The sequence below is a fragment of the Sceloporus occidentalis genome, unplaced genomic scaffold (assembly GCF_023333645.1).
Source record: "Sceloporus occidentalis isolate IW3139 unplaced genomic scaffold, rSceOcc1.0.p SCAF_21, whole genome shotgun sequence".
In the NCBI taxonomy this organism is placed as follows: domain Eukaryota; kingdom Metazoa; phylum Chordata; class Lepidosauria; order Squamata; family Phrynosomatidae; genus Sceloporus; species Sceloporus occidentalis.
In genome coordinates this window covers 1,533,419-1,557,363 of record NW_028317001.1, presented here as the reverse complement: position 1 = coordinate 1,557,363, position 23,945 = coordinate 1,533,419, and the positions used below count along the sequence as shown (strand labels likewise).

General features: G+C 55.6%; 1 protein-coding gene across 3 annotated transcripts; it reads left to right on the top strand.

Annotated features, from left to right (window-relative positions):
* Positions 1 to 855: 855 nt before the first annotated feature.
* MYO1C (myosin IC) lies at positions 856 to 22,516 on the top strand. Of its 3 annotated transcripts, none has more exons than XM_089484374.1 (32): positions 856 to 922; positions 8,226 to 8,381; positions 8,830 to 8,945; positions 9,929 to 10,127; positions 10,426 to 10,506; positions 10,785 to 10,964; positions 11,246 to 11,344; positions 11,449 to 11,562; positions 12,590 to 12,661; positions 12,901 to 13,020; positions 13,282 to 13,367; positions 13,596 to 13,701; positions 14,123 to 14,203; positions 14,444 to 14,535; positions 15,223 to 15,317; positions 15,420 to 15,466; positions 15,654 to 15,734; positions 15,834 to 15,939; positions 16,254 to 16,371; positions 16,654 to 16,767; positions 16,881 to 16,957; positions 17,050 to 17,118; positions 17,454 to 17,538; positions 17,814 to 17,973; positions 18,325 to 18,408; positions 18,747 to 18,840; positions 18,952 to 19,007; positions 19,223 to 19,358; positions 19,651 to 19,721; positions 19,903 to 20,000; positions 20,669 to 20,768; positions 20,978 to 22,516. In XM_089484374.1, the coding sequence occupies exons 2-32, from the start codon at positions 8,256 to 8,258 to the stop codon at positions 21,002 to 21,004; spliced, it is 3,090 nt and encodes a 1,029-aa protein (XP_089340500.1). In that variant the 5' UTR covers positions 856 to 922; positions 8,226 to 8,255; the 3' UTR covers positions 21,005 to 22,516. The 3 variants fall into 3 exon arrangements, with proteins under 3 accessions (XP_089340500.1, XP_089340501.1, XP_089340499.1); XM_089484375.1 differs by lacking the exon at positions 856 to 922 and adding an exon at positions 1,325 to 1,349; XM_089484373.1 differs by lacking the exon at positions 856 to 922 and adding an exon at positions 5,758 to 5,865.
* Positions 22,517 to 23,945: the final 1,429 nt, after the last annotated feature.

The window sequence follows — 23,945 nt, the reverse complement described above, 5'->3', positions numbered from 1 at the left end:
GTTGAGCTGTAAAGACGACACGGAAACCAGTCCGGAGCCACGTCCCAACCTGCCCCCAAACCCTCCCTCTGGCCTGTTCAACAGCCCCTTGTTCCTGGGGGAAAGGCCGCTCTGCTGCCTCCGGCCGAGGCCTCTGTTCCTTCCAGACCTGGGAGGCTGTCAGGGCAGCAGACGGAGGCGGCCTCAGAGGAAAGGCCCAGCTGGGAAAGGCTTGGGAGGGGGCTTTCTCCTTCAGGCCCTAAGGCTGCCTCCACTTGAGGAGCCATCTATGGCTCAGTGCGGAGGGATGCTGGGGCTGGCTGTGGCCCAGAGCGGGGCAGGGGCCAGCTGCGCCACTGCCAAGGCCGCCTGCCTGCCTGCCTGGTCCCTCTGCTCCTGGGCCCTGTCTCTCTGGCCAGGAGTGGCTGGGGCTGCCAGGGGCTCCTGGCCCTGCTGCCAGCCAAGAAGGGCTGCGGAGCGAGCGCCTTCTGCTTCTCCCTCCCAGCCTTGCCTTCCTGGGGACTGAGGCGGGAGCTGCCACGGAGAGAGCGGAGGGCTGCGCTTCCGCCTGAGGGAGCTCCAGCCCTCGGAGCTCCTCACCCCAAAAGGCGCGCGGCGTCGTCCCTTCCTTCCAGGCTCCGCAGAGCGGCCTCCGAAGGCGTCTGGGGAGGCTTCCCTGGACTGGAGCCTCGGCCTCGCAGGGAAGGAGGAGGAAGTGCGCCGCGCCGCGCTTTTCCCGCCTAAAGCCCGGGGCGGAAGGGGCGGGGCCTGCCGAGGGAGGAGGAGCCAATCGGAGGGCCCGCCGCCGGGAGTGACAGGGCGCCGGTGCCTGCGCGCATGCGCACTCGCCCCTCGCCCTGCCCTGCCCTGCCCTGCCCTGCGCGAGACGCCGCGGACTCCGGACTCCGAGAGGAAGAGGGAGAAGGAAGGGAGGCCCGACAAGGTAGTAGTAGTAGTAGTTCCTCTGAGCATGGGCAGAGCGCGGGCGGCGGAGGGAGGGAGAGAGGGGGGCAAGAGCGGCCCTTCGTCCTCCTCGGCGCCGCTCTCCTTCCCAGCTGCAGGGCCCTTCGGGAGGACAGGAGGAGCGCGGCCCCAGAGGAGGCTCAGCAGCTGGGAACGACGCTGCCAGGCTTCCCGGCAGCACTGGCCCAGGGCGGCGGAAGGGCCTCGCTCCGGACCCCGCAGCAGTGGCCCCCTTCCATCGGTCTCGACGGTCACAGACCCAGGAGAGAGAGAGAGAGAGAGAGAGAGAGAGAGAGCCCTGATCCTCCGCCGGGCTTTCTGCCTTCTTTTCTCTCTTTCTCTGAAGCCCTTCGTTCTGCTGGATCTTCCCGGACTCCCCCGAACAGGGCCTCCGAGAGAAGCCCAGGGTAACTCAGCAGCCTCCGTGTGGCCTTCGCCTGACTGGGGCTCCCCCGGTGCGCTTCTGGAAACACTCCACCAGGAAGACATACCTCTGTCCATTTCCATCTATCTATCTATCTATCTATCTATCTATCTATCTATCTATCTATCTATCTGTCTGTCTATATCTCTATCTATCTATCTATCTGTCTGTCTATATCTCTATCTATCTATCTATCTATCTATCTATCTATCTATCTATGTCTATCTGTATCTATCTATCTATCTATCTGTCTGTCTCTATCTGTCTAACTATCTATCTTTATCTGTCTGTCTGTCTGTCTGTCTCTCTCTCTCTCTCTGTCTATCTGTCTCTATCTATCTATCTGTCTGTCTATATCTATCATCTATCTATCTATCTGTCTGTCTATATCTGTCTATCTATCTATCTTTATCTGTCTCTCTCTCTCTCTCTCTGTCTGTCTGTCTATCTGTCTCTATCTATCTATCTGTCTGTCTATATCTATCATCTATCTATCTATCTGTCTGTCTATATCTGTCTAACTATCTATCTTTATCTGTCTCTCTCTCTCTCTCTGTCTGTCTGTCTATCTGTCTCTATCTATCTATCTGTCTGTCTATATCTATCATCTATCTATCTATCTGTCTATATTTATCTATCTATCTGTCTGTCTATATCTCTATCTATCTATCTATCTATCTATCTATCTATGTCTATCTGTCTATATCTATCTATCTATCTATCTATCTGTCTGTCTATCTATCATCTCTATCTATCTGTCTCTATCTATCTATCTATCTATCTATCTATCTCTATTTGTCTGTCTATATTTATCTATCTATCTGTCTGTCTCTATCTATCTATCTGTCTATATCTATCTATCTATGTCTATCTGTCTATATCTATCTATCTATCTATCTATCTATTATCTATGATGGCAATCCAAGGTGTTTGTGGTCTGCGCACTATTCCAGGCCCAGGGAGAAGGGTTCAAGTCCCGCCTTGGCCACAGCCACTCTCTCAGCCCCAGAGGAAAGGAAAGCAAGGCCTTGCAGAGGGAGCCCACTCCGGTTCCTGGCCCTTTAGGGGAGCCGGCGCTTGTCTCTCTGGGAGGGCATGGATGGAAGGGGCTCCTTCAGCTGCCAAAAGTGCACAGAGGCCCATTGTGGCTCCGGAGTCTGCAGCTCCCTTTGAGCAGAAAGTAACAGTCTTTGTGATTGCTGTCCAAAGGCCCTGCTCTATGTTCTTCTCAATGTGCCAAACAGCCTCGTCAGGCGTTCTGTGTCCCTAAGCAGACAAAGTGACTTTAAGCCTGTAAGGAGTGACAGTCGTGCCCCTTGTCTTTCTATCCTTCCAAGAAAGGTCCCCAGTTATTGTAATGCTATTTTTGGGAGGGCATAGACTCATCCCCCCCCCCCAGGGTTCCTTTCCAGAAATGTTTCGGCTGTGTCCGAAGGGTGGGCTCAGCGGTCAGAGCGCTGGGCTTTGGGGGACCAGGGCTGGCCTCCTGTTTGGTCAAGGAAGCCCACCGGACGACCCTGGGCCAGCCCCACTCTCTCGGCCTCAAATTCAAACCCCCTCCAAACAAACCTTTCCAAGAGAAGCACAGGATGAGGAAGCCACACAACAACAACCATCCCAGGCGCCTGGTAGGACTCTGGCCGTCTCTCCGCTGTGCTGGGATGGCCATGGGGCCTCTTTTGGGGTGAGGGTTGGACATTAATCTTTGGGCTGCCCAACACTCTCTGTGTGTCTGAGAGGACCCCCTGCTCCCCCTCCCAAATGGGGCAGTGGGCCCACCCGGCTCCAGGGGTCTATGCCAGGCGTGGGACGATGGGAGTGGCAGCTGCGCCTTCCACATCCCTGGCTCCCAGCCATGGCTCTTGGGTGTCCGTCCGTTCGTCCCAAGAAGGGAGCCTTTGGCGGTGGAGTCTGTGGACTAACCCTAACCCTGGCAAGTGGCTCTTGTCTGTCTGTCTGTCCATCTGTCCCCTTCTCTTTCACTGAGTTGGAGCTCTTGGCCCTCAGGGAGCCCCTTGGATGGGGACGATGGGCGTCGGTGGCCTCCTGGCCTTGGTCAGGGGCGGAGGGGCTGGGCTCTGGGGTGATGTGGGGGCTTCTCCCCTCCATGGTGCCCCCCTGTCTCCTCCTGCCTGCCCTTTGCTGCTGGAGGATGGATGGATGGATGGATGGATGGATGGACAGACAGACGCCCCTCCGTCTCCTGGCCTCCTTCCCCCTCCCAGCAACCATGTTTTGAGGTGGCTGGAGCTGCAGCAGCAGAATTTCCCCCAATCTCTGGCCAAATCTGCCCTTTTTCAGTCATTTCCTTTGCTGGGACATTCCCCCTGGGACTCTGCCTGGGGAGTTGTCCAAAGGAAATCCTGCTTCCTCCGCTGAGGAGCCCTGGCAGCAGCGCCTGCTTCTCCTGGGGTTGCATGGGCCGGCCAGGACCCTCTCCTCCATCTTAGCCCCTTCTAGAAAGCAGTGGGGTGTGGGTAGTTCCCATTGGAAGAGGCCTGGCCCACTTCTTTCCTCTCTTCAGTAACTGATAAGGGGCCAGGGATCCCCAGGACCAGCCTGGCTGTAGCCAAATCTTCTTCCCAGGAGATGGGTTGTGGCCCAGAGGGATGGTCCCATCCTGGGAAGAGGATGAGGGAGGCTTGCCTATTTGCTTGGCCACCCTTCCTGACCCCTCTCCCTGCTCCCTTGAGGGCTGCAAGCCTGCCTTTCTGACCCCCGAAGACTTCAGGTCCCTCACTGGCTCTCTCTGGGGCAGGGATGGGGCAGAGGCGCACTTGGAGCCTCTTGCTTGGAGGATGCCTTTCCAGCAAGGAATGGTTCCAGCAGCAACTGCAGGCCCAGGACGCTCCACTTTTCCTGCGAAAACATTTTTTCTCCTTAAAAGGAAAATGACAGCCTGGCTCTTGGGGGGGAGTGGGCACGGCTGGCGGCGCTGAATCAGGCGCTGGGAGCCGGAGCGGCCCCTGGATGAGCCACATCTGGTCAGCTCCACATCTGCCTCCTCTGCGGGCAGAGCGTTGAAGGGTTTCAGGGAGCATCAGGGTCGGCTCTGGGGGTGCCCTGGGTTCCTTGTACCCATTCCCTGGAGATCAGTAGTTGCTCCAAAGTCCACCCCACAGATGACTTCAGTGAGAAAGGAAGTAGCAGAAGGGGGCTCTTTCTTAAATACCCACAGGTCTGGTCTTCCAGTTTCTGGCTGGTTGTTTGGTGATGTAACTGGCCGCCCTGGCTGGCTCTTGCCGGTCCCCGCAAGCCATTCAAGGAATCTGCCTCCCCCCATAACTCCTGGTGGAAGGGGCAGCTTTGCCAAAGAAGGGCTCCTTACATTTGCATGGTGGTCCAGGGAGTGCATGTCTGGGCATGCTTGGGAGGGTTCCTGACGGGCTCCCCCTCCTCAGCCTGGTTGTGGAATGTCATCCGGCTGGGCAATGGGAAAGGACGTGGTGGTGCAGGGACCCACTGACCCCACCCCAAAGCCACCAGCCCCAGGGGGGCTGTCTGTGACCCCAGTCCATCTTTTAGGGTAGGACACTAGGCCCCAGAAATGATGGGGGGTACTGACATGGTGCTTGGTGGCCTCCACAAGCTTTTAGCATTTTTTGGCCTTGCAAGGAGCTGTCTGTGCTGGGAAAGAGCGGCTTACCTGCACCAACATTTGTCCCGGGGTCTCCCCGCTTTGGTTGGAGGCCTTGCAGCTGCTTTGGGCTTTTGTCTCCTGCTGCCTCTGTGTTCTTTGGGTTCCCCGGCTGCCCTGTTTCCCGTGAGCAACTAGGGCACTAGAGGGGCCTATCTTCTGACCCAGGGAGGCCAGCACACTAGACAGGTTGTACATGTGCCGCTCCAGTGGATGTTCCCCGGGTGGTATTTTCAGAGGCCATTTGTTTTGGAGTTGGATAGCTGTCTCTGGGGTACCCATCTTGCGCCACCTGGCAAAGCTGTGCTAGGGCACCCCGTGTTGCACCCTGTGGCCGCTGGGTGGAACCTGCTTCTTGTCTGGGTCGGCCGCTGGGTTTGGCCCAGCCTGGCCTAGCTGCCTCCCTCCCTCCTTCCCTCCCTCCTTCTTTTCTTCTATTCCTTCCTTCCTTCCTGTCTTGACGTGTTCTTGGGCCCTGGCCCAACCTCAGTGCAGGTTAGAGTGGCTCCCTCTCCCTCTTAAGTTGCAAAGACCGATGATGGGGTCGGTCCATCTGTCTGGCTGTCCATCCTCCTGCAGCAATGTCTGGCTGACAGGGCTCTGGTGGTGGATCTGGAGTGCCAGCTCATGATCCTGGCGTGCCTGTCTGCTCTCCCGGAAGGGAGGAGTAGAAGGAGAGTGCCTGCTGCCTTCCCTTCCCTTCCTCTTGTTCAGTGGGGCGGGACCTGGGGGAAGTCATTCCTTTGGGGACATAAGGTGCCCTGCAGCGGAGGAGCCTTACCCGTCCTCCCTTCTCCCACTTCTGGGGACTGTGAAGCAGGCGGAGGCTGTGGGGAGAGCGGCTATGAGATTCAGGGCTGTGGTAAGTGGGTGGCAGGAATCCTCCAGGCCTTGTGAGGAGGGTGGGCTTTCTAAGGGGTGGAGGAAGGCAGGGGATAGCCAGGGCCAAGGCTCTCGGGTCTCCTGGTGGGACCCGGAGTGGGGTGGGCCTCTGCTGGACCCATTCTCTTCGTTGTTCTCCTACAGTTGAGGCAGCCCTTGAGGGAAAATGGCTGATCAGCTGGGAGAGTCCCTTGCCCCAAGGCCCCCAAGGAGGGCAAAGGGAAGATTCCCCCGATGTCCTGAAGCAGGGGAGCAGGCAAAGGGCAGGGAGTTGGCAGGCCAGGCTGGTGGCCTCCTTGTTGTGGTACAGTAGGGGTCTGTGGCAGGGGCAGGAGGGGAAGGCGGAGGGCTGGCTTGCTCCCAAGGAGACCGGCCTTGCAGCAAGACTCTGAGGGGGTTGTAGTGGACCCTGCCGGGCATCCTGGGGCACAGAGGAGCCCCATCCCCTGGGGAGCAGTTGCCTTGCCTTTGCCCTCCTCTTTGGCCAGCAAGCAAAGTAACTTGTGGCAGCAGAGTAACAGCTTTCGCCTCTTGTTTCCAGCACTGGCAGTGGTCACAAGGGGCCGTTTCACAAGCTTCTTAGTTTCATAAATGTGCCAAAGAGGGCTATTTATAAGTCTGGCGTTTATTTGGTCCCAGGGGCCGAAATACAGACGAAAGTTTGGTCCAAGATAACACACAGAGACGGATACACACAGAGACGGATAACGGCAGCAATGGCCACTGGACTAGCCTCAGCTGGGTTGGCTGCAAGAGGCGGGTTCAAAAGCCACCCATAACCAAGACCAGCATGGGCTTTGGGGGTTGAGGGGGCATCTCCCACCTCCCCTTAATCCCAGGGGCTGAGATTCTGGGGAGGTTCCCCCCTCCCCTTTTCGTCTGCTCCCATCACTCTGTGGGGAACCTGGAGGGAAAGCAACCCATGGTGGCAGGGACAGAGTGGCCAGACCCACTTGGCAGGCCCTCGCCTGGGTCATTTGCCCGAGAGGAAAAGGGGCTGCTGGCACCCGGCAAAGGCCCCTATACACCCAGGAGCCAGTTCTGAATGCTCCCATGGCAGGGGCAGGGGGGAAACATGTCTGCCTGACTGCAGTCTGCCATCTGAGCCTGTGGCAAGCAGTGCAGAAAGTGGGCAGGGAACTGAGCACAGGACACTGTGCCTCTGCCTTCTGCATGGCACCCAGTGAGTGGGTGATTTTACCCCTTTCTAGGCTGGGCGGGGGCCACAGAGTGTGGCTGTTCCAGACAGAAAAGCAGCCAGAGGAGGAGTTGGATCTGGGTGCCCCATTCCCAGTGCTGATCAGGGGCAGGGAAGGCGGTCATCCTGGTCTCTTGCTTGACCTCTCGCTAGCTCCTCTCTGTCTCCCCACATGCCTGCAGTGCCTCTTATGCATCTGTCTGGGGTGACTGGTCAGTGTGTATTCAATGGAGCCAGTGGTGGCATAGTGTGTGTGGCACCATAGTCCTTGTGCCAACCTATGTGGGACTGCAGTGGGTTGCGTGGGGAAAAGGAGAGCTCTGCCTTTGCCACCCATCTGGAACCATGGCAGGGAGTCAGCACCTATCCAGCTTCATGCTTGGGTGGTGCTGATGAGCTCTGCAGTCTGGCCTCAGGAGTCAACCCCCTCGTTTTGCGGAGGAGAGTTGCAGGTCCCTTGCCTCTCTCTGGGGATTTCTCTGGGGAGGAGACGGTGAGGCTTGTCCCCGGGTCCTGGCCACCTGGTGCATTTCTTCCCTGCTGCCTGCCTATGAGGAGAGGAGGGGAGAGGTGGCTGCTGGTGCTGCCGCTGCTCAGCATCCTCACCATGCACCCTGTGAAGGTGGAGGGCTTGTGGGCTCAGATCCAGCAGAAAAGGGCACTCATTCCCCTGGGCTACCATCTGCCCCAACATGAGGTCGGTCAGCCCCTCCCCAACTGGCATGGGGGCCCTGTTCTTGGCAAAGAGCAGGAAGGAGCCAGGGGTGGGGTGGAGGGTGGGACCCCCTTGGCCATGGGTCTGGTGGCATCAGGATGCTGTTCTTGGGAGGAGTGGGTCTCTTTGGGCAAGAGGCCCCAGTCCATTCCAGTCCAGGGGTGTCTTTGGTGGCTGTTCTGAGGTGCCAGGTCCTCCTGCCATGAGGTGGGTCTCCTCTATCCCTGTTGGGGGCAGCAGGTCCTGGCTGGCAGGGGGGTCTGACCCCTTGCCTTCTCTGGCTCTGGAGGGGGTGGGAGGGGGCAGTGTGAGCCCTGGGGAAGGGGCTTCTCTGCCCTTTCTGGAGGGGGAGGAGGAAGCTCTACCTGTTGGCCCCTGACCCAGCACCTACCTCATACCCACCACCCTCCTTTGTTTCCCCTGGCAGGCGGTTGGCAGCGAGGGAGTCCGTCTCGAGATGGAGAGTGCCCTGACAGCCCGGGACCGGGTGGGCGTCCAGGACTTCGTCCTCCTGGAGAACTTCACCAGCGAGGCGGCGTTCATGGAGAACCTGCGCAAGCGCTTCAAGGAGAACCTGATCTATGTAAGTAGCTGAGCTGGAGGGGTTGGCTGGATCTACCATCCCTCTCCCCAGGTTTCTTGGCCCAGGTTTTAGGGTCCCCAAGAGGGAGTGGCTGCTGTCAGTTTAGCTGCAGGGAAAGGGCCCAGCTGCAGGGAAAGGTGTTGTTGTTGTCGTTGTCGTTGCTGTATTCTCCTGGGAAGCCTTCTAGCTTCTGGTAGTTTCCAAAATGTGCCCCAGGGATCTCTGGAGCAGAAAGCAGCTTTGTTTGATGGGAGTTGTTTCTCACAGCAGCCATTGCCGGGTGTCAGAGCATGTGGGGGGCAGAGGTGGGAAATTTGGGCTCAGTGTAACTGGCTGCAGATGCTGGACCTCAGAGCTGGGGCAGGAGCACTGGGTGCCCCATTTCTGCCCCCTTGCTTTGTTGGCTGGGTTCTTCCCACCTGATTCACCTCCCTCCCTCCCTCTTCAGACTTACATTGGCTCTGTTCTGGTCTCAATGAACCCCTACAAGGACCTAGAAATCTACAGCAAGCAGCACATGGACCGCTACCGAGGAGTCAGCTTCTATGAGGTCTCTCCTCACCTGTAAGTGGCCCCCATGGCCAGCGGGGATCTCCTGGGATTCCTGCCCACTCATTCTCTCCTTCGTCAAGCTACATCCAACCACACCCAGAGCAAAGGGGAAAGCAAAGGAAAATCTGTGTGTGTTTTCGGAGGGAGAGAGATGGAATGTTTTCTCCTCTGTTTGCCCAGCATTCCCCGTGTTGCTAGGGAACTAGAAGCCGTTGGAATACTTTTGTTTGCACAGCTTGGTGAGCTTTCTCCTTTAAAAAATAAAATACAATAGCCTATGTGAGGAAGCGTAAGAGCATTCCTGGCAGCCAGCTCTGAGGCTCACCTACCTACAGACAAGGAATCACCCCCTTTGCCTGGAGCAAGGTGTCTGGGGCAGGCCAGAGGTGGGAGCCCCCCACCGACCCCAAGATCTAGGCCTCCTCCCGCCCCAAAGAGGAGTTGCCTGCTCCTGGGGGGTGAGGCGCACACTTTTGGTGCTTGTTTTCTCTTGCTCAGGGTTGCCTGAAGGAATGGGGGTCTAGTCGGCATTGGGGCGTTCCTCTTCTGGGTGTGATGCATGCATGGCTGAAGAGGCCCCAGAGTTCTGCTCCTGCCCTTTAAAACTGTCCTTTAATCATTCATTGCAAGAATGAAAAACTTCAGGTGAACATTTGGAAATAGTGTTTAGGAAACCCAGGAAAAGGGACAGTAAAGTGTCTCAGGCAGAGCGAATCTAACAAACACAAAACTTTCTGGGTGTAAAGGGTTTACAGATTCTTTCCCTATAGAAATATGGGAACTGAAGCAGCATTTCATTGGGGGGGGGGTTGTCTGCGGAGATACTGCCCTCCCTTTGCCCCCTTCCCATGGCAGCATCCCTGGGGGTCGTTTCCATCTCCTCCTCCTCCCCCAGCCAGGTCCTGCCCTGCCCAACCAGGGCAGGACCTGGCTGGCTGGCCAGTTGAGGGGCCGACTGGCCGCAGAGTTAACCCTCCTTCCCTCCCTACCTTCAGCTATGCCATTGCAGACAACGCATACCGCTCGCTGCGCACGGAGCGAAAGGACCAGTGCATCCTCATCTCCGGGGAGAGTGGGGCTGGCAAGACCGAGGCTACCAAGAAGGTCCTACAGTACTATGCTGTCACGTGTCCAGCCAGCGAGCAGGTGGAGACTGTGAAGGACCGGCTCCTGCAGTCCAACCCGGTCCTGGAGGTGAGGAGCGCCGCAGGCATGGACATTGGGAGTAAGGGTGGGCACCCAGGCTGACCTCCTCCCCACCCCACAGGTGCCCAGTGCCTTGGCTGCCCCATGTGGCAGCCGTCAGTGGAGAGAAGGGATAGGGTCCCTGTGAATGTGTGTGTGAAAGAGAGAAAATAGCCCGGACAGGGCCATGATCCAGAGGGGCAGCACCCCAATCACTTGGCTGAGTTAGCCAACCAGCCCACGGTTGCTTCTTTTCTTCTGGTGGAGGGCATTTGTCTCCCCTTGAGCTACTCCTCTCCCTCACCAGGCTTTTGGGAATGCAAAGACCCTGCGGAACGACAATTCCAGCCGCTTTGGGAAGTACATGGACGTCCAGTTTGATTACAAGGTGGGTCTGGCAGTGGGGGAGGCCCTTCTCCCTTTTCCCTCATGGGACCAAGCAGCTGCTGCCATCGCCACTCCACAGGTCACACTTGCCACCTCCCACCCGACAGCTCAGGGGGTCCACTTTGTACAGGCATCGCTCTTCCCTCGCCCAGGGGCACAGGACCAGGGTGGAAGGGGCTGGCCCACACATGGCTGCCAGCCTGTGGGAGGAGGAGTGTCTTCTACATGCTGCCCGGCACGCCTGCCCTTCCTTAGCAGCTGTGTCTTCTTTGGAGTCAGGGGGCACCCATCGGAGGGCACATCCTGAACTACCTCCTGGAGAAGTCGCGTGTGGTCCACCAGAACCACGGAGAGAGGAACTTCCACATCTTCTACCAGCTGCTGGAGGGCGGGGAGGAAGACCTGCTCAGACGGCTGGGCCTGGAGAGGAACCCCCAGCAATACCACTTCCTTGTCAAGGTAAAGTGTTAGGTTGGAGGGTGGCGGAGGGCCCTTGACTCACCAGCGAGGCAGGAGGCCTGTGCTGAAAGTATCATGCCTCTCATAGCATGCGAGGAGAGGTGCTTTCTGGCTAAAGGTCCCGCAGCCAGTGAGATGCTAAGGCTGGCTCAGGGTGCCTGGGGGGATGCCTCATGCTCTCTGCTGGCTGGCAAGAGGAGGAGAGTGGTGGGTGTTCGAGAGCCAAAGGCCAGCCCCAGCCTCCCTCCAACTTCTCCACTGATCCCCCCCCCTTTTTTCAGGGCCAGTGTGCCAAGGTGAGCTCCATCAATGACAAGAGTGACTGGAAGGTGGTGCGCAGGGCCCTGTCGGTTATTAACTTCACAGATAACGAAGTGGAGGTAAGATGAGGCTCCTATGTCCTGGGGAGGGGGGAGGTCAGGGGGCTTCCCTTCTGGGGCTGCTGGGCTGACCTCTCCCTTCCTCACTCCGATTCTTGGCGCAGGACCTGCTGAGCATTGTGGCCAGTGTCCTCCATCTGGGGAACGTGCAGTTTGTAGCCGATGAGCAGGGCAGTGCCCAGGTGACCACAGAAAACCAGATCAAGTACCTGGCGCGGGTGAGTGGCCAGCAGCAGGGTTGAGAAGGGGTGGGGGGCCCTCCCCAAATTGGAAAGAAATGTGAAGAAGATGTAGGACTAATCAAAATGGAGAAAGTCTAGAGGCTGTAATATGGGAAATGAGAAAAGCAGCCAATTCATTTTCTATACTTTATTACAATATAAGGAACGGAAATGTGCAGTGGATGCCTTGTTAAAATCAGAACATTAAAAAGAACCTGCTTAAATAACTAGAAGAGGAAAAACGATAAACTGAACTCAGATGTTTGAAATAACTTTATTCACCAACAAGATTGTTGTGTAACAATGCAAAGAGATCCCCCCCTCAAAAGAAAAGAGGCTATACAGAATAAGATGCAGTTTCCAAAGAAGCAGCTGCCTGAGGCTTTCCCTCCGGCTGCCTGCTGGACCCAGACGAAAAGGCTGTCCTCCCGGAAGGAGGCTTGGGCGGGAGACTCGGGCCGTTCATGCTGCCCTGGAGCTTTTGTACTTGTCTGGATAAAATGTTCACTTTCCTTTAATTACTGTTTTCAATGCACACTTCCCATATGGTCACTCCATTCGCCTTGTGACAGCCTTGTGAGGTAGGCTGGGCCCAGAAACAGAAGTTGGCCCAAGGAAGTCCACTTCCTTTGGGTTTTGTAAAAGCCCTTGTCTTTTTTACTTTTTTTTGTGGAGTATCTAATGGGGTGTTGTGTGGGGAGCATTGATCTTTTTTTAAGGCACGATTGTTCCTGCCAGCTTCCCCAAGTGGACATACTAATTCCCCCCATGGTTTTAGTGCTGCTCCTGCTGTTGTGTTTGTGTGTGTGTGTGTGTGTGTGTGTGTATTTGGGAGGGGGAACGAGGCAGTGGGCATAGGATTCTCTGCCCTCCATGTGTCTGTTCACAAGTTGCCTGTGAAAGGGGCTGAGATGGACCCATCCTCCTCCTTCCCCTTCCCAGCCCTCCCAAGCAGAGCAGGACCCAGAAACAGGGCAGGGAGGCAACGGGGGTAATGGCTCCCCCTCTTTTCCCTCCCTTGCAGCTCCTGGGGGTGGAGAGTCCTTTGCTTCGAGAAGCTCTGACTCACAAGAAGATCATCGCAAAGGGAGAAGAGGTGAGAAGAGGGTCTGGGGCCCTCACTGGGCCTGCCAGTGGCCTCTTATTTTGGGTGCTGGGTGCAGATGGGCAGGAGATGGTGACCCCCGAGAGCCAAGGGGAGTTGCCTGTCCTCCTGTCGGCAGTTGGAGGCTGAAGGGGGCACGAGAGGGAGCTGTGTTGTGGTCACTGCCCTCTTTGCCAGGCCGGGGGGGGCACTAATGGCCTTTCTGCCCAGCTGTCCATCCATCCCTACAGCTGATCAGCCCCCTCAACCTGGAGCAAGCGGCCTACGCACGGGACGCCTTGGCTAAAGCCGTCTATGGCCGCACGTTCTCCTGGCTGGTGAACAAGATCAACCGATCCCTCGAGTACAAGGTCTGTCTTCGACATCACGGGGTGCATTAACAGAAAAGGGGGACCCTCCCCCAACAATCTTTAGACTAGCCAATTGTGGGGTAGAGGAGAGAGCAGTTAAAGGCCCTTCATCATCTCCTCCTTGTTCTCTCCCACTTCTCCAGCTTCCCAGGCCTTCCGTAGCCATCCAGCCATCACTTCTCTCCCTTCCTCCCTCTCTTTCTATGTATTTCACTGCACCCCTATTCCAGCTGCTGGCTCATTCTGTCTTCTTTTCGGCAGGAGACAGAGTTCATGGGGTGGAGAAGGAGCTCCTCCGTCTTAGGACTCTTGGACATCTATGGGTTTGAGGTCTTCCAGCACAACAGGTGAGTTGCTCAGGTGGCCTCTCCGTTTCTCACACCTTAGGATGACAGTGGCTCTTGGCTGGAAAGAAGGGAGGGGTCAGCTTCATCCTTCATCCATTTGTCCATCCATCTGTAGCATGCAAGACTGGGTGGGTTCCCCCCTTGGTTGGAGAGATGCCCCCTTCCCTTCCTCCTTGGGTCGGCCTGACTTTATTTGAACTGTGGGTTGACCCTCTTGCTTCTCTGCAGCTTTGAACAGTTTTGCATCAACTATTGCAATGAGAAGCTGCAGCAGCTCTTCATTGAACTGACGCTGAAATCTGAGCAGGACGAGTACGAGGCTGAGGGCATTGCGGTAAGAGCGGAACCTGGGTCCTGTTGGCTCCGAAATGGAAGGGGGTCTGGGGCCCACTGATCACCACTGCTGCTCCTCCAGTACTGAAAGGGGACCCTTCCTCTTGAGGGATCTGCCCTGCCATTTGAGGCAGACCTGGGAGTTGTGCCTCTCACGGCCTCCAGTTTGGGTTCAGAAATGTGATGCTTCTTCGGCTGAGAGGGGCGGCTGCAGACGTGGCTACCCTCCATTCTAGTCACAATGCTGGTGACACTGAGATGCAACACAGGGTTTCCTTAGGTGCAGTTGAGGCTTTCTGTCAGTCTGTTGGCCTGCCTGGGAACCTTGGCCTCCTCCCAGCTCTCTTTGTGCCGTTTCCTCTGACCTGCCTCCACTGCCTCACTCTGATTCATGTTCTCTTTCTCTCTATGGGGAATGACAGTGGGAGCCAGTCCCCTACTTCAATAACAAAATAATCTGCGACTTAGTGGAAGAGAAATTCAGAGGCATCATTTCGATTTTGGTAAGTCCTTGAAAAGGGTGAATGTGAAATGGGTGTTTATGTGTGTGTGTGTATCTGTATCTGTAGGGCAGCAGGCTGGCTCAGGCATAGCCAGTGCCTCCAGGCAGTGCCTGCAAAACACTGGAAGAAGGGGAAGGGAAGGCAGAGGACAGGCCTGGCTCCTTCTGACATTGCCCCTTGTCAGCAAGGGCTTCTTCTGGGCCACGTAAGTGTTTCCATGAACCAACATCCTCCTTGTAGGACGAGGAGTGTCTGAGACCTGGAGATGCCACGGACATGACCTTCCTGGAGAAGCTGGAAGAGACCATCAAGAACCACCCCCACTTCCTCACGTGAGTTTGTGGGGTGTCCTCTCTGTGTCCAGGGGCTGGTGGACAGGAAACCTGGGGTTGGAAGAACTGAGGAACATGTTCCAAAGTGTCCTGGATACAGTTCTGCAGGGAGGGCTTTTAGGCAAGTCTCGAAAAGCCAATACTTTGGGGTACTTTTAGCAGGGATGCTGATTGAAGTCAGTATTAGTTAAGTCTCCTGCCACCCTGGGGCTCTTGAGGTGTGGAAAGCACAGTGCCATCATCTCCATCTAGGGGGAAGGATGGTCAGTGGAGCTCCATCATCCGCAAGGGGCAGATACTGATTTCACTGAATCTTGATGTATCGTAATGGTGCATTTCTGGCCTTTAAACTGGTTTTCAGTCTGATCATATTTGCTAAAGTAAGATTTCTATGGGTTGGTCTGTGGAAACTGCCATTACATTTTAACTCTGGGATGCCAGGAATGGATGAGCATAGGAGATGATGCTGTCTCAAGCCCTTCTACTTATCGGGGGCTATACAGGTTGATGGTGGGAGCAGTCCAGTCACTGTCCAGGCTGGATGTCCACAGCTGTGTATGACCTATTACGCCCTCGGAAGGTGGGTGGCTTCCATGGCACCAGCTCATATCCTGGAAGGTTGGCAGAGTCACCCCATTGGGGCCTGGCCTTGCACCCAACTGTGGCTTGAGCTGTGTTTCTCTCCAGGCACAAGCTGGCTGATGCGAAGACCCGGAAGACCTTGGGCCGGGAAGAGTTCCGCCTGCTGCACTACGCCGGGGAGGTCACCTATAGCGTGGCAGGTAAGCCTTGTCCTCTGCTGTCTCCCTGTCCAGGTTCTGGATCTTCCCTAGCCCTCCCCAGATCACCCTTTGACATGCTGGGCTCCATCTCTTCCTACTCAGGTTTTTTGGACAAGAACAATGACCTCCTCTTCCGGAACCTCAAAGAAGTGAGTCTCCTCCAGAGGGAGGGAGAAGCACACCTGCCTCCTGGCCAAGGAGGCTGTGTGGGGAAGGCTCTCTGCTGCCATCTCCAGAGAGACCCTGGGGTTCATGGATGGGGTCATCGGGAGCTGGAAGTGATAGGCTTGTCTGCCATAACCTCTGGTGGTCTAACCTCCACACCTCCTCCAAAAGGCCATGTGCAACTCAGAGAACCCCATCATCACCCAGTGCTTTGACAGGACGGAGCTAACAGACAAAAAGCGGCCAGAGACGGTAAGGACACTGGGCAGGCAGTCTGGGTGGGCTTGGCTACTCTGGGGGTGGCCACCGGGCTCTCCTCCCTCTTCTGCAATACGTGGATCTTCTTTTCAGGCAGTGACTCAGTTTAAAAACAGCCTCGCAAAGCTGATGGAGATCCTGATGTCCAAGGAGCCATCCTACATCCGCTGCATCAAGCCAAATGATGCCAAGCAGGCGGGTGGGTCTCTGCCTAGCACAAAGCAAAACCCCTTCTGGCTGCTGAGCCTGGCCCTACATTGGGCATCCTCTGGATGGCATGCCCCTCTCCTGGGGCTTTTTTGAGTAACTTAATTCTCCCATGAACAGCTCTGACCTTCCCTTTGGTTGTCCAGCTGGGTGGGTGCTGGGGGGGGGGGTTCCCTTTTCCCTGGGGGTACATGTGAGGTGTAGAGAGGGGAGCTGCCTAGAAAGTGAGCTCTGCTGCCTGTGGGGCCTGTGACACATTCTTGGCATTCGTTCTGTGGGTCACTCTCCAATGGGATTGTTTGTCAGGGCGCTTTGATGAAGTTTTGATCCGGCATCAAGTGAAGTACTTGGGGCTGATGGAGAACCTGAGAGTCCGCAGGGCTGGCTTTGCGTATCGGCGGAAGTATGAAGTTTTCCTACAAAGGTGTGTTTCTCTCTACTTGTATGTATGAGAGACAGAGAGAAAGGATTTTAATTGGGAGAAGAGGGCTTCTGGTAACCACGATGTGCAGATCGCGTGCTTTATGGGTTTCTGGTTGCATGGGTCCCTCACCAACCCTTTTCCCTCCCTCTCTGGTTCTCAGTCGTGGTCCCATACCCAGACAAGGATGCTACTCAGACCAGCCAGGGTGGCTGCTGGTGCTGGTGGAGGCAGTCTTTCTGCTGCTTTGTATCTGTCCAAAGCTGTATTCCTTCTTCTGCTCAGGTACAAGTCACTGTGTCCCGAAACGTGGCCCATGTGGGACGGGAGGCCGCATGATGGTGTGGCTGTGCTCTTGAACTACCTTGGCTACAAGCAGGAGGAGTATAAGATGGGAAGGTATGTACATGGGGCTCAGGGGGTTGGGCCTGGGGGTGCATCTGCCTGGGTTCAGGGTGGAAGTGGGGATGTGGGGAGCACTGTTTTGTCTCACAGAAGCATTTAATTTGCAGGACAAAGATATTTATTCGTTTTCCCAAGACTCTGTTTGCCACAGAAGATGCCCTGGAGGTCCGGAAGCAGAGCCTGGGTGAGTCTGTCGGGCCTCTTGTGGGGCTGAGTGTCCTTGGCTGCTTCCCTCTTCCTGTGGCCATGCTGACCTTGTGCCTCTTCACCCTCTAGCTACAAAGCTCCAGGCGTCCTGGAGAGGATTCCACCAGCGGAAGAAGTTCCAACGGATGAAGCATTCAGGTAGGGAAGGAAGGAAGGAAGGAAGGAAGGAAGGAAGGAAGGAAGGAAGGAAGGGGGGAGAGGTCATCAGGTCTGATGGTTGGAGGGGCTCAGCCTTGCTCAGCTGTATATCTCTTCCTCCTTTGCAAAGTTGTAAAGGTCACAAAAAAGGCTTTACTGGGGGCCTCCATGCGCAGAGTGAATTGGGACCCCCAAAGACTTCAAGGTTGACCAGAGAGAAGGGTCTCTCAGTGGAGGGTGGGAGGAGGCAGCGGTAGAAGCAGGGGAAGGGTTGCCCTGCCGGCCCCCAGAGTCTGGGAGCGGTCTAGAGCATCCGTCCTCTTCCTCCTCTGCAGCCATCGCCATCCAGTCCTGGTGGCGGGGGACTCTGGGGCGCCAGAAGGCTGCCAAAAAGAAGTGGGCCGTGCAGACCATCCGGAGGTAGGTGGAGGCCAGTTGCCTTGCCCTGGGTTGCTGGGCCCATATGTGTGTGAGAGACAGAATGTGGGTGTACCTATGCATACGCACAGGCCCCAGCTGTGGGGCTGCGCTGTCTGTTCAGGTCCCAGATCTGCAGACTCCCCCTTTTCCTGGACCCTTGCATGGCCCACTTTGGGGGGCCTCCTGGAGAGGAGGGGGCATGAGGGGAGGGGAGGGACTTCCCTTCTTCTCTGACAGGAAGGCAGCAGTCGTTTTGGTCTCTTCTCTGCCCCCAGGTTCATCAAGGGCTTCATTTACCGGAATCACCCTCGTGGTCCTGAAAATGAGTACTTTCTGGACCACATCCGCTACTCCTTCCTCATGACCCTGAAGCGCAACCTCCCCAGGAATGTGCTGGACAAGTCTTGGCCGATCCCCCCGCCCTCCTTGCGAGAGGTAGGCCTGACCGGGGGGGGGGGAGAAAGTAGGATGTTGTTCCTGGGAAAGGCGGGAGGCCTTCAGCATGGCTGAACTGGGAAGAGTTTTGCCTAGAGCCAGAGGCTGCTTTGGGATCCAAAGGAGAGAAAACAACACTTGTTTGGTTCAGTGAAATTTGTGGGGCTGCAATCTCTTGCTCAAGTGTCGAAGGCCTGGGGACCCCCCCTTCCCCCCCCCCCCCCCCAGGCAGCAGCTCTCCTGAAGCAGGTGGCAGGGTTGGGGAGCATAGATGGGTGTACAAGGGGATGGCCGCCAAGTCCCTTTATGTGGGTGGATGGAAGCCCTGAATGGCTCCTCTTCCCTCTTCAGGCTTCCCAGCTTCTGAGAGAGCTGTGCATGCAGAACATGGTCTGGAGTTACTGCAAGAGGATCAGCCCAGAGTGGAAGCTGCAGGTGAGTCATTGCCAGAGCCACCAGTCCTCCCTCCCCCCCCCATTTGGGTGTGTGGGTCTGTCTCTTGTGGGAGCGCAGGGATTGTGATCTTGCTCTTTCAGATGCCAGCAGGGCTGCCCAGCTGAGCTTCCTCTCATAGGATGAGTGCAATTTTGGGCATGGTTCTTCTTGCAATGGCTGAATGGCAACCACAGGACAGCCAGTGGCTGCTGGAGAGCAAGGTGGCCACGTTTGCACTGGAGCTCTTTTCTTGGGCTGGCCAGTAGCTCTGTCTCAAAAGCCCTGGCGCAGAGCTCTGTCGCCTCCTTCCAAACTTCTAAACCCACCTCCTTTGGCAGCTGGAGCAGAAAGTAGTGGCCAGTGAGATCTTCAAGGGCAAGAAGGACAACTACCCGCAGAGCGTGCCCCGGCTCTTCCTCTACACTCGCCTGGGTAAGCGTTGCTCAGGGGTGTGTGTGTGTGTGGGGGGCACATTTGAGGCTGATGATAAGCTGCCCCTGGCCACCACCTCACTTCCCATTTTTCATTTGAATCAACTCGTAGGTAGTGAAGAGATTAATGCCAAAGTCCTTCAGGTGCTGGGAAGCGAAGCGCTGAAGGTGAGCCTCCAACTCAGGGGTGGCTGCACGTGCAGCCGCAGCTCCAGTGGGTCCTGTTTTGGCGGGGGCAGGAGGGTTTGGTGCTGCCCCAAGGGCCGGGCGCTGGAGACAGGCAGATGGCCGTTGGTCTTCTGGAAGCCCTACCTTCCCAGGGAGGCTGCTTGTCAAATGCTCAGAAGCTCCTTCGGTCGTCAGTGACGCTGCTTGTCTTTCAGTATGCAGTGCCGGTGGTCAAGTATGACCGGAAGGGCTACAAGGCCAGGGCTCGGCAGATGCTGCTCACCCAGAATGCGGTTGTGCTGGTGGAAGAGTCCAAAGTCAAGCAGCGCATTGATTATGCCAACCTGACAGGTATGGTAGCAATGGTGGTAGCATCAGACCAAAGGCCAAAGACCATTCTCCACACCCAGCTGGGTCAGGGCTGGAGGCTGGGGGACCCTTTTTCTTTCTCCCTGCCTCCCTCCACAGAGCCCCCCACCCACCCATGACTTTGGGTGCTTCAAGGGTCCCTTGGAAGGAGGCGGAATCCCTTGGAAGGAGGTGGGTGCTGCTTTCGAGGCCTTGAAGGGGCTGGGGGCTGTGACAGGTTTGAGGGGACCCCCTTCTCCCTCCATGCTCACCCAGGCCCTCCCTTGTCTTCCAGGCATCTCCGTGAGCAGCCTGAGTGACAGCCTCTTTGTGCTCCATGTCCTTCGGCAGGATAATAAGCAGAAGGTACCTTCTTGCCGGGCCCCGGAGTCATCTTGGGGAGTGGGCTTGGGAGGGGAGAGGGACAGCCGGGGGTCTGGGGGCCCACGCTGGTGGCGCTCTGTCTGCTTTCCTCCACAGACACACGCTCCGCTTGTGCTTCTGGCAGCCCCAGACCTTTGCAAAAGACTCCTTGGTTTCTTTGCAGGGGGACGTAGTGCTGCAGAGTGATTTTGTCATTGAGACTCTGACTAAAATTGCCATCAGTGCCGACAAAGTGAACAGTGTGAATATCAACCAAGGCAGGTGAGTGTAGCTCCTGAGATATAAACACACGTGTGTGTGTTTCCTGGGCAGCTTAGCGGTCAGTGCCTGTGTGGAGGCAGTGGCTGTGCCAGGCCTGGCCAGAGCTGGGGTGGAGAAGGGGTTTGCCTGCCAAGGCAGAGGCTGCAGCAGGAGGGTGGTCAAAGGGGCCAAGGCTGGGTTTTCATTCTCTTTGAGTACAAATAAGAGGTGGTGCCATGGACTTAAAGCCTTGTGCACCCATGGGGTCACCATGTGGAAAGGTGCATCTCTGTCTGCATTGAGTTGGCAGTACAGAGGGACCAGGGGTTTTAAGGGTTATTAAAGGAATGGACCATGGGCACCTTGAGAGGCAGAACTCTCCAGACATGGAGGTGACTCCGGACCCCGCCTTTTTACAGATCTGGGATCACATTTCTGCATGCTCTTTCATAATTTCATAATAGATTCTGCATGCTCTTTTCTTTCATAAATGAGGCCCGTCTTTCAGCTTGCAAATATTATTATACCAATTTCCACATATTGTGACTGTGTGGGTGCATTGGGACTGGGCTGTTCCAAAGTGTGGTGGCTTTGTGCTGTGTGACTCAGTGGCACAGGAGAGAGGCTTCCCTGTGGCATGGAGCTCCGTGTCCCAGTAGGAACACTCCCAGGTCTCTTTCCTTCCGCAGCATAACATTCACCGCTGGGCAAGGCAAAGAGGGCATCATCGACTTTACATCAGGATCTCAACTGCTGATAGCCAAAGCCAAGAATGGCCATCTTGCAGTGGTGAGTAGAGCGGCACCACGTGGCTCTGCTGTGCCTACAGTCACCTCTTGACTTTTACCTTCCCAATTTCTTCTGTCCAGGTTGGCAGGAGAGGTGCTGCCACTTCCCCCCTCAACTCAGGAGGCATTTTGCCTTCCTTCTGGGACTAGCTTTGCCCTGTTGAGGAGCTTGCCATGCAGCTGTGTAACCTCCCTCTCCCTCCTCCCCAGGTGGCTCCCCGGCTGAATTCGCGATGACCCTGACAGTGGCCCTCGGTGCAGGACCGCCTTCCTCTGACTGCACTCTGTAACCCTGGCCAGCGTCTCTCTGGGCGGGAGCTGCTTTGCGGATACTCTTTCTAGCTACCAAAGATCCCTCCCTCAATTACATCCTCTGCCTTTTGCCATACCAAAGCCCCCGTCCTCCTTCACAGGCGGCTGCTGCTGTGCCCTCCTGGGCCCAGGGTGGCACATTGGGGATGGTGCAAATCAGCCGTAGGGAGAAGGGCGCAGCCTGTCAATCAGTCCCCCTGGAAAGCGAAATGCCAAATTTTATACCAAAATATTTTGTGAGGAATTTTTCTCCTAAATTTTTGATGCTTTGTATGAACCTATAAAAGAAAAAGCCATAATGTAAATGAGATTCTGTACATAACTGCTAAGGCTCTTGATGGTATGTCTGCACTATGAGACTTATTTTATGTGAGTGGAAGCACTGCAGGAGCGGCAGAGGAAAAGATCCTCTTTCCTGCTTCCCCCCTTGACTTCCTCTGCGAGGAGTGGCTTCCACAGTGGCACAGCAGCCTTCGCTTGTGGCTAGTGGTAGCCCATGTACCGTGGCAGGGAAGCCAAGAGCCGTGTGCGTCTTCCTTCCTGGGAACCATCTCTTGTTTCTTTCTGCCAGCAGCTGATGCTGAATGCCCCCCAAGTGTTGCCATAAAATGGCAAATGCATAAGCAGAATTAAATGAGAGCTATTTCAGGAATGCTGAGTGGGTCAGCCCACAACAGTGCTGCCGTGTCAGTCTTCGGAAGAGCAAATATTTGGGAAATGTTAACTTTTAATCACAATGTGCTTCCCCTGCCTAAGGGAATTAGAAGTGGCTACTGGCTTAAAATGACATTTTAGCAGGGGGGGGGGGCGGGGGAGGCTTGAAAAAAGGTGTCCCTAAAGCACACAACCAAGGGCCCACAGACCCCTCGCCCTAAGGCCTCATTTGTGTTTTGACAACTGTGAATTTTTGCTTCATGTGCAAGTGACTTTTGTGGATAGTGAGAAATCCGGCTGAACCATCCATAATGCCTCGTGTTCAGTTTACCGTAACAGTTTGGGGCTTTAACTTTTCTGGGGTCTCAAAGCAGCTGGGACTCCTCTCTGCTGCCCTAATAGAGGCTGATCCAGAGGGTCAGATTCTCCCAGGTTTATTTGGGTGCCTTGATTGCAATGACCGCTCTTCCGGACATGTTTTGCCTGGAAGGTGTTGTCACAGAGTTCTCGCTGTTGCTGCTCCAGCCTTACCTGCGCAGCTGAACAAGGCTTGCTCAAGGGCAGGGCAGCTGCGCATGCGTCTGTCCCACCAAAGGCTGAGGTGCGTTTGTGGGCATTGCTGCAGAGCCTGCTCCTGGCACTGCCCACTGCCAGCCCTTGGGAGTTTCCTTTCCTTCGCTGTGAAGAATGCTGCCTCTGCTGGAGTGTACATAAGTTTTAACGCTCTATGCACTATGCTCTATAAATCAAGATATATATGCCAAATAAATTTATACTAAACCAGAGTGTTCTCAATATTCTAGGCTAACTTAATTAGTAATGACTCTTGGCTTTTGAGTTGCTGGCTGTTGACTTTGCTTGCACCGCAGTCTGCTCAGCAGGGAAGAGTCCCTATGTCTCTTTTGTCCAAGTAAGGTTTGCCCCCCACCCCAATATTTCTTAGCTTCCACTACACAGGGCTGCCATTGGAAAAAGTCGGGGAGTGATGGCCGAGGGCAGCTTCCAGAGGGATGCCACTTTTTTGGGGAGTGGGAACTAACATCTGGCAGGTTTCTAGGGGGGAACTTTAAAGAAAACAACCTGAGACTAGATTACTAATGATTAATGGTTGATTAAGGATAATTAACAAGGGATCCAGTTTTGTAGGCATACAATGTTATGTACAAGAGAGCTTCAGAAAAGTGATAAGGACAGTCCCTGACTGTATCAAGGAAATGGGTTGAGGCCTCAGCCCAAAGCCTTGGGGAAAGAGTGCCATTCTAGTCTGCAGCCAAGAAGCCGAAAGAGAATCGCTGCCATGCGCAGGGAGTTCCTGAAACCACACTTCCAGCTCCCAATTCCCACTCACTGTAATTCTTTGTGTTTAGCAAAGGCCCAGCTTGAATCAGTCAACAGCACAGAAACTGCGAGTAACCCTTGAGAGCCAAGGTCTAGCACAGGATCAAGGGGCTAATAGCGTGTGCCAAATCAGCCTAATGCCACCAGGCTTGGGTCACAGGTGTGGGGCCAGACGCAGCAATCGAGAGAAGCAAGTTCTCAGGGCCAACACTGCCCTTCACTCCAAGCACAGCTTCCATTCATCCCATCTCCCTCCCAGGAAATCAGCAAAAGGCCAGCGGGAACCAAGCCACTTCCACTCGCTGGCACTGCTGCTCTGCAAGTGCTAAGGGCCACCCTTTACTTGCCACACATCCATTGAGCCAGGCACACAGCTGGGGCCCTACAACAAGAGTATGGCACCCAGCAACAGGATGAAGCCCCATGGCAACTCAATCTTCTTGCTTGCCCTGCACAGGGCTTACCAGGAACCTCCTGCCCCACAGCCATTTTTTGTTGTGTGAAAAGGATGTTGGTGTAAGAAGTCCTTGCTTCTCCTTAGCTGCCTTGCTTTGCATGAGAAACATGTGCAAGAGTCCAGGTCAGGGAGGATGTTCTCAGACGGTGGTGCAAGGACAGAGTTGTGTAAAAGCCAGCAACCACCATCACACCGCAGCATCTGTTGTGCAGAGGTGGGAGCTGTGCTATCCTTTGCCGACAGGCATCCCACACCACTTACTGCTGATGAGAGACGAGTTCAACTTTGCCCTGCCTTGAGCATGGCTAACCCTCTGCTGTGGAAAGCGACAGAGCTCCCCTCCCTGAAAAGGCACCCAACCGGCACAAGGAGCAACTACTTCCATGTGCAGAGCACAACCCTCACTAAAGCCATAGT